This window comes from Platalea leucorodia, assembly GCF_965183815.1.
Source record: "Platalea leucorodia genome assembly, chromosome: 8".
In the NCBI taxonomy this organism is placed as follows: domain Eukaryota; kingdom Metazoa; phylum Chordata; class Aves; order Pelecaniformes; family Threskiornithidae; genus Platalea; species Platalea leucorodia.
Window position 1 is genome coordinate 7,962,134 of NC_138830.1, and position 7,908 is coordinate 7,970,041.

The 7,908-nt window shown below is 54.4% G+C and overlaps 1 protein-coding gene across 1 annotated transcript in view; it reads right to left on the reverse strand.

The window, feature by feature from the left end:
* LOC309593950 (schwannomin-interacting protein 1) overlaps positions 1-1,223 on the reverse strand; it is a 43,502-nt gene extending 42,279 nt beyond the window's left edge. The window contains exon 1 of the mRNA XM_082319141.1: positions 711-1,223. Within this exon, the coding sequence (XP_082175267.1) occupies positions 711-1,217 (507 nt within the window). The 5' untranslated portion in view covers positions 1,218-1,223. The remainder of the gene's footprint in view (positions 1-710) is intronic.
* Between the last annotated feature and the right edge of the window lie 6,685 nt (positions 1,224-7,908).

Here is a 7,908-nt window from a genome sequence, read left to right on the forward strand (position 1 = left end):
TTTTAATTCATACATTATGGAAGAGTCTCAACCGGCGCGGTGTCACAGGCGTGCGTGCAGTGCTTGTTCATCTAGCCGTCGCTGCGGCTTGCATCTCAGAAGTTACATACAATTTCTAAAACACTCTGTAAATAGTGCGAGCACATAACGATTTACCGGGTTTTCTGAAAAAACACGTTTGAGGGCTTCATCTTGGCTGACACCAGGTTCTCACCATCCCTTACGAAGGGAGAACACACACCACCAGCCCGCCGCTGCCCCCAGCCAGCGGAACGGCTGCTATTCCCCAGCCTCTCCACGGGAACACCGCCTCCGAGGACGGCCCAGCGCTGGCGGAGGCACCTCGCTCCCGCCGGGCGCCGGCACCAGCCGCTGCCCCATCCCCGGGGCCGCCGGACCGGCAGCGGGACAGCCGCCCGAAGATGCTCCGGGAAAGTTACCTCCGCCTCCGGCCTCCCGCTTCCCAGGGGGCACGGCCGCAGCGGGGCGGGGGGCACTGACCCCCCCCCAAGCGCGACCCCACGCCGCCCCAGCGCCACCGCCTGCCGGCCCCGGGGGAGGGCAGCCCCCAGCCCGGTCCCCCCCGCTCCCCGCCAAGCCCGGCTCCCCCGGCGGAGCCCCCCAGGGTCGCGGCCGGGCAGCGAGTCACCGCCCCGGGGCGAGCCGCGCCCGCCGCCCGCCCGCTCCTCCGCCCGCCCGGCCCGACTCACCGAGGCGGGGTTGGCCCGCTGGCCGCGCTCCTGCTCCCGGCACTGCAGCCCCGCCAGGTGCCTCTCCAGGGCCGCCCAGTCCATGGCCGGCGGCTGCGGCTCTCGCGGGGGCTGCGCCCCGCCGCCCCGCCGCGCCCGCCGCCCGCCCGGCCCCGCCGCCCCGCCGCGCCGCCGCTCCTGCGGGGGCAGCGGCGGCGGGCGCTGGTGCGGCCGCGGGCGGGCGGCGGCGGGGCGGCGGGGCGCGGCGGCGGCGGGCGAGCCGCTCCGGCGGGCGGGCGCGGCGCGGCAGCGGGCATCGCCGGCGGGGCAGCGCGGCGGCTCCCGGCGCGCCGGCGGGGAGGGCAGGTAGCCCCCGTCCTCCTCCTCCTCCTCCTCCGAGTCCTCCAGCGCCGCCAGGTCCAGGCTGCTGGGGGACGGCGAGGACTTGCCCTCCGAGCACGGCGTGGCTTTGCTGGAGTTGGACTCCGAGCTGGAGCGGCTGCTGCCGGCGTCGCTCCCTAAATCCATCCCATCCTCCCGGGAGTCCTGCCGGAGAGAAGCGAGAGGCGCGGCGTCAGACAAACCGGGACCGGCCCTGCCCGCCGGGCACGGGAACCGCCGGCCCGGGGCGGGCCGCCCGCCTCGCCGGGGCCGCCCCCGCGCACCGGAGCCGCTGCCGCCGCGGGGCGGCCCCGGGCGGGCGGGCGGGAAGCGGCGGCCCCGCGCTCGCAGCGCCCCCCGCGGGCGGAGCCGGGAGCAGCGGGGGCGGAGGAGCAGGGGCGGCGCTCCCCGCCGCCGCCGGGGCCGGGGCCGGAGCCGGAGCCGGGCCCGGGGAGCCGCCGCGGTGGCGTCCGGCCCCTCCGCCTGCAGGCAGCGCTGGCTGCGGGGCAGGGCCAGGCCGCCGGCTTTCAGGAGCTGTGGGAAGCGCTGTTTTGCCGTACCAATACAGCGCTTCCGGGCAAAAAATAATCGTTTGGGGAAGGGGGCGGCATGTGGCACCTTTTGCCGTCACTTCTGCGTCAGGCTTAGGATGCCCGGGTTTGCGGGGAGGCTTAGTTGTTAATTACAACGCGAGCGGCACCCTCCGCCGCGCACCTGGAGGGACGCACACAGGCGCACGTTACAGATCAGCGCTTCTCACGCTCTCTGTTTCTTTCCTTTTTTTTACAGTAATATAAAGTAGCTAGTGAAGAGTAGCCTATAAATAACCGCTAAAAAATCGTAATCTAGTTTAAATATTCTGGGTCACTGAAGCCAAGTTTAACATGCAAATGTTCCCACTCCAAAATTCATTTAACGAAGACCTTTTAATGTTGCATGGCCGAAGTGGAGAGCATTAATCAATCAAACAGAAGAGCGCCTTCAACGTGGTGTTTGGGAGACTGCAGCACCCAGCTGGCCTCTGAGCCTCGGGTGGTAGGCACCCACAGACCCAACCCAGCAGGTACAGTGGGGGAGAACATAGGGGATGGTAAACTTCTTATAGCCCTGGGGCCTGGCAGAGGGGGAGCCAGCAACTGGTCTTAATTATAATTAAATTCAAACATTTAATTGGATTGAGAGTTTATTTTTTGGCAGAAATAGGGAAAGCCCTGTAAGAAACACATCCTTGAGGCCGCATGGGGTTTAAAACTGTCCCGTTGCGTAGGACGGAGAGGGTGATGCCAAGCACCAATGCACGCCGGAGTGCGTACGTGGCTGGCGTGGCAGCGCTGGGGGGATCTGTCCTCCGTGGTTCTCTGCTCCGGCGCTGCCGGTGCCTGCCTGCACGCAGGCAGTCTGGCCTGGGTTTATCAGTTCTTCCAAACAGGGTAAAGGGAGGAGGGGAAGGAGGGAAACATCTGCTCCCATTTAACTCCCGTGACTTTTGAACTCGTTGCTATGCAGCTGTTCTTCCTGAGGAGATGACAGACCTGCACCGGAGGAGCAGGGGGAGGCCGTGCCTACTCTGCCGACTTGCAAGTCTTATTCAACATTCATCTCTTTGGCAGCAGTGACTGAGTGCCACGGAGGGTCATGGTTTCGGTCCCAGGAACTCATGCTGGGTACCGAAAACCCGACATCACGAGGCAGACGGAAAAGAGATCGGCGTAACCTGTCGGGAGCCAGGGCACAGACTTGGGCTGAAATGTTTTAGGTGTCATGGGGACACCCATTTTTCTCCCATCTAAGCGTGCCCCATGGGGTGGGAGACCCTGGCTCCTAGCCACAGCTTGGGAGGGATAAAATGGGACTATGATACACGGCAAATAGTAATATGGCTTCTTTGGCCAAGATGATATTAACCTCCTCTACCAGGTGCTCTCCAGGTTACCAGCACAGATGAACCCAAGTTACTCTCATGTTAACCAAGAGCAGCCGTGTTCGAGGCTGCATCCCTCCTCCCCGCTCGGTCCCTGCTTGCCTCCCAGGCTGCCGGCACTTGTGGCTGGGACTCATAAAATCAGTAACTGTGCAAAATGCAGTTTTAAAAATAATTCCAGCAAATAACAGGAGGGAGCAAGAGTTAAGCCTCGGTCCTGGAAATGGATTATGTTGGCAAAAGTTTTTACCAGTTGCACACCTGTAAGGTTAGGAGGGGGATGGCATTTAACATACTTCGCAGGGCATAATTCTTTATTTGAGTCTATTTTAATATCGCCACAACCCTAAGAAGCAAATATCTGCTGAGCAGAGCGGAGGAGCTGCCTGATTGGTTCCAGTCTGGCAGTCACAGGCTGTGGAAAGCTTTATTTATAGGATCTCACGGTGTGCCTGATTGATTAGGAAGATTTCTTTTCTTCGATGCGATGAGTGCATTGATAACATCTTGTGGAAGATGAGGGAGCTCCCCTCCCGCATACCACATTGAATTTCCCAGTGCAGTGCCGGTCTGTGATGCCCAGAGGGGCACGATGTGGGTGGCGGCCACCTCCCATTGCAGATTTGCCTGTTCCAGGTGGAATAAGGCCATTTCAGCCACTGCGACCATCATTCAACGGAACATAGCTGACTCAGTTGACTCCCCAGCACTGTTTTTCCATACTGCCAAACCTTGCAAACGCCTGCCTGCCGCCCTGTCTTCAAACGATGGCATTCTCTCATGAGGTTAACAAGAATACATGTGTTTGATGATTTTCTAGGTTTCTCTTTTTTTTTTTTACTCTTTTTTTCATTGCAGACAGATGTAATCGTTTTTAATCTTGTAGTAAGCCCTCTACATTTCTAATTATATATGGAGGGTGTATTTCCACTCGACCCTTCACAAGAAAGCAGATATTGTTATTCAAAACACATATGTAATTTCTTTCTTTTACAAGCCTACATCAAATAGGTTGCTTCTCCAACGCAATGAAAAACTTGAAATTCATATGAATTTTAAAGGGTGAAGAGTGTGAACACAAGCCCTCGTAGATGAAAGAATGTGCTTTACAGTTATTTTATTCAGTGCAAAGGAGGTTTTAATACAAACAAGGCATGTTGAGTTTATTCTGAAATAGAAATATATCATAAAAATAAGATACTACTTTCATTGGATGAATGCAGGGCTGTTTTAAAAGCCAGTTTGCTTATTATCATAAGCTATTAAATTTATTTCCTTTTACCATTTTGGTACTACTCTAACTCCATTCTAAAATGGGTTTCACATGCTTGCTCTCTTTCGTGTGAAATTGCCAAAGCTTTTGGGTTGGGGAAGGAGGAAGACAGGGAAGCAGGGAAGTCACAACCACCTTTAAGCTGCCTCCTTCTCCTGGCCTTCACAGGCATCATCCAAATACATAAGTACAAGAACATCTCTGCCAGCTGGGTCTTCATCTCATCTACCATTCAGCACCCTCATCTCCACCCTGAGCTCCCAAACCTAAGACAGCCCCGCACAGGACATGCTGACCGATGCAGGTGTTGAGAGATGAGTACAAGTCCACGTTGACCATCTGCCCCCGAAGACTGTTGAGTTCCTGACATCAGTCAGTCCTCGGATGATTACTCAAGGCAGCAGCTAGTGGTGGCTTTAAGCATAGTCAGTAGCTTAACGCTGACATTTGATCTGATATTTTTTAACCAAATGCTTTTGGATTGTGATTTTTTAAAAAGTCTGGATTTTTCCCAGCTTTGAAAGTCTGTCTTTCTTGCCAGGCTCGTTGATTGAGTCGCTCCAAAGTGCTTTCTCCTAGAGGAGCCCCAACCGGAGGATCTCCACGTGGGCTAGTTCAGTTTGGGCTGAGTTTTAAGGGAAGAGGACAAAACTGCGTGTTATGGGTACTTTCAGTTGAAACTGGACTGTGTTCCTCATAGCAAACGGGTTTGCTGCTCTTACCTATGCAACCTGGAACCCACCAAGAACCCCAGATTAGACCTATAATTGGTCCAAGGAAACTGTGCATTTACCTTAAAAGTCTGGCTGGGGTTCCTGAGGGGATTACTCTTTAACTGAATTCCACGCAGGGTTGACCCCTATCATTATGCAGGTGGGGACTTGCCAGGGAAATGGTGCTGACCTACCTGCCCCGAGATAGTACAGGAATGCGCACTTTCCTCCAAAACACAAAGGATTTGTGCTTCCCACCACCCCTAAAAAGGAAAAGGACTGCACTGAGATCAATGCACATTTCCTTTTCCTGGTACAAGCCTTCTGTAAGTATTTCTGGTTTTTGTTGTCCTGTGGGCAGGAGAAAGGCTGTCAGCATTTGCCTGGAGTCTGTGTTGGACCCCAACACACACACAAGGGAGCGTGGGCTTCCAAAAGTTGGATGGACAATATATTCACTGGCCCCATTTTTTATCCAGGACCTTTTTTTTACCCATTCCTCCTCTTCTATAAAAGTTTTCTTCCACACATTTCATGGGTCCATCCTTGCTGAACTCGCTGTGGAGGTATTCTAATTTTTTATTACAAATAATCCATCTGCCAGCTTTTGCATAAAGCATAAGCCAAGTGCAATAGCTGTGGTTTCTTCTTCCTAAGCCTGCAGGAACCATAAGGGTCCCTGGCTTCATTCACATCACCGCCTTAATTCTGAGGCATCTTTAAAATATCCGCCCTGGTAAATATTCCCCGTCCCAGGAACCACAGCTGTCCCCAGCATGCCATGGCCCCGCTCCGGCACCATCTGGGAGGAGGAGGGAGGAAGGAGGAGAACCCACAAGCTGCCTCCATCTGGGGTGTCCCTTGGCAGCACCATCCCATGCACTCCCCCCAGCTTCTCCCCACAGCTCAGGATGGGCATTACACCATTTCCAAGGGAAAAAAACCCTGCTTTTTTTGGTGTGGAGGAGAGCCTGATTCTGTCCTGCCTGCAGCACACAGATACCATGGTGACAGACACCTTCCAACATTACGAAAGCAAACAGGAACTCATGAATTTGTGTTTTAAGGCCAAATTATATATAGGAGCTCCACACGCTTGACATCTGTCGCTGTTTCCTATTAGTACCCTTTGCTTGATTAATCCCCCGCAGCCAGCCTAGCCCCCAGCTAGCGCTGGGAGGTACTGCTCACGCTTTCTAGGCTCTATTGGAGAGATTTAACAAACTCCTGTGCAAGGCAGCCCTGGCCTGCTGCCTGCCTGAGCCGTGCCGAGCCGTGCCAGCCTCCCACACACGTCTTGCAGGGCGTGGGAGAGAGCAGGAGAAGCTGTGCCAAGGTCCCACCGTCAGCTACCGGAGGGGCCGGGGACGACTGCGGGAGGATGGAGCCACAACCCGGGGACGTTGGAGTACTCTCCTTGTCGTGTTCAGCTGCAGCTGGTGTTATTTAGCTATTTTCCCAGGTGATGCTCGGAGTCCCAGATACAACTGAGCTGGCATATTGGTGCCTCTAAAATAATTTCTGCAGACATCAGTGTAGGCAGGGGAATGAAAAAAGGTCAAATTTAAGCTCAAATGCTCCTGGGAAAAGGAACGTATCACTCATACAGAAGCAGTGACTATAATGCACCTATAAATATACCCGTGCAAGAGGTGCTATTCCCTCCATCGGCTGTCCTTGGTGCCGCGTGCCACAGGCTGTACCCGCATCTCTGCCGTCTCCTGCTCACCCATTCAGCCGGGCACTGACGCTTTGGTTTATTTTTTACCTGCCCTAACTTTTCTTATGCTGACCACAAGGTCTCACCTGTAAGATTTCCCCACCTCATGGGATTTCTGCTGCTCTGGGAGCAGCCATGATCGTACCTAACCGGGGCTTCTTGCAATGCCTTGGCCCAGGTGAAGAAGAGGCAGCAGCACTCTCTCCCCCCAGCTGCTGGGATGGGATTTTGCTCAGTGCTTTGTTTTCAGGGAGCATTTGAGCCCTGTTTAAGTGCTGTGTGACCCCTGGGGCAGGCAGCTTACATCCCCATCCAGTAAATAAAACCAGAAAAGGAAGAAAATGAGATTTCTTTGGCTTGAGAGTAGCAGGGGAAGAGCCTCCTGATAAAAATGCTTGAAATTGGTCTGCAGATCAGAACACAACTTCTGTGATCCCTTCAGAGGGATAAATATTTCAGAAGAGCAGGTGCACATCCAGACTACCGCTGCAGCTCCGGCTCCAGCCCTGTGCAGTGTGCTCCTCAGCACCTTCACAAACTTTTAAAAGCTCAAGCAGCCAAATGCCCTTGCGTGCTGCTGACTCACTGCACTCAATATAAATCACATTGCATCTGGTATTTCAAACCTTTTCTGATTTACTACTGCTTATTCATAGAGAAAAGGTCATCTCCTCTCTAAAAATCACAAATAACATCCTGCAGTCCATGCACGCTCAGGTTAGCCCTATCACATGCCACAACCCCGATGGTTTTGCTCCGGGAGTTAGAAGCACAAGGATGCTGCATTGCTCCACGTTTCCCAGTCAGCCCTGCGCATCCCTGCAACTGAGGCTCCAGCAACAAACCAAACGCACACTGAAAAGTGCAAAATAACGCCATTGCATTTAAAAATTAAGAGGGTGGGGCACTCACCTGCAGCCCAGTGGGGCGCAGACACGGGATCTTGCCTGTTGCATCCCTCCCCAGGCAGCTGCAGCCTCCCTCGGGGCAGCTGGAGGGCCTGGCACGGAGCAGCTTACGTGGCTGCAAGCAAAACCTTGGCAGGAATTTGTTGTTGTATGTTGCCATTTGGATTTGCAGGTTTAACTATTTAAATTTAGCAAATTAATCCTTTGCTTAATTTAGAGGGGTGATAAGGGGGGAGGGAAATCACACGAGGCAGCAAGAGTCTGAGTGATTACGCTCTCATTAAAGCTCTTCTGCTGGCAGAG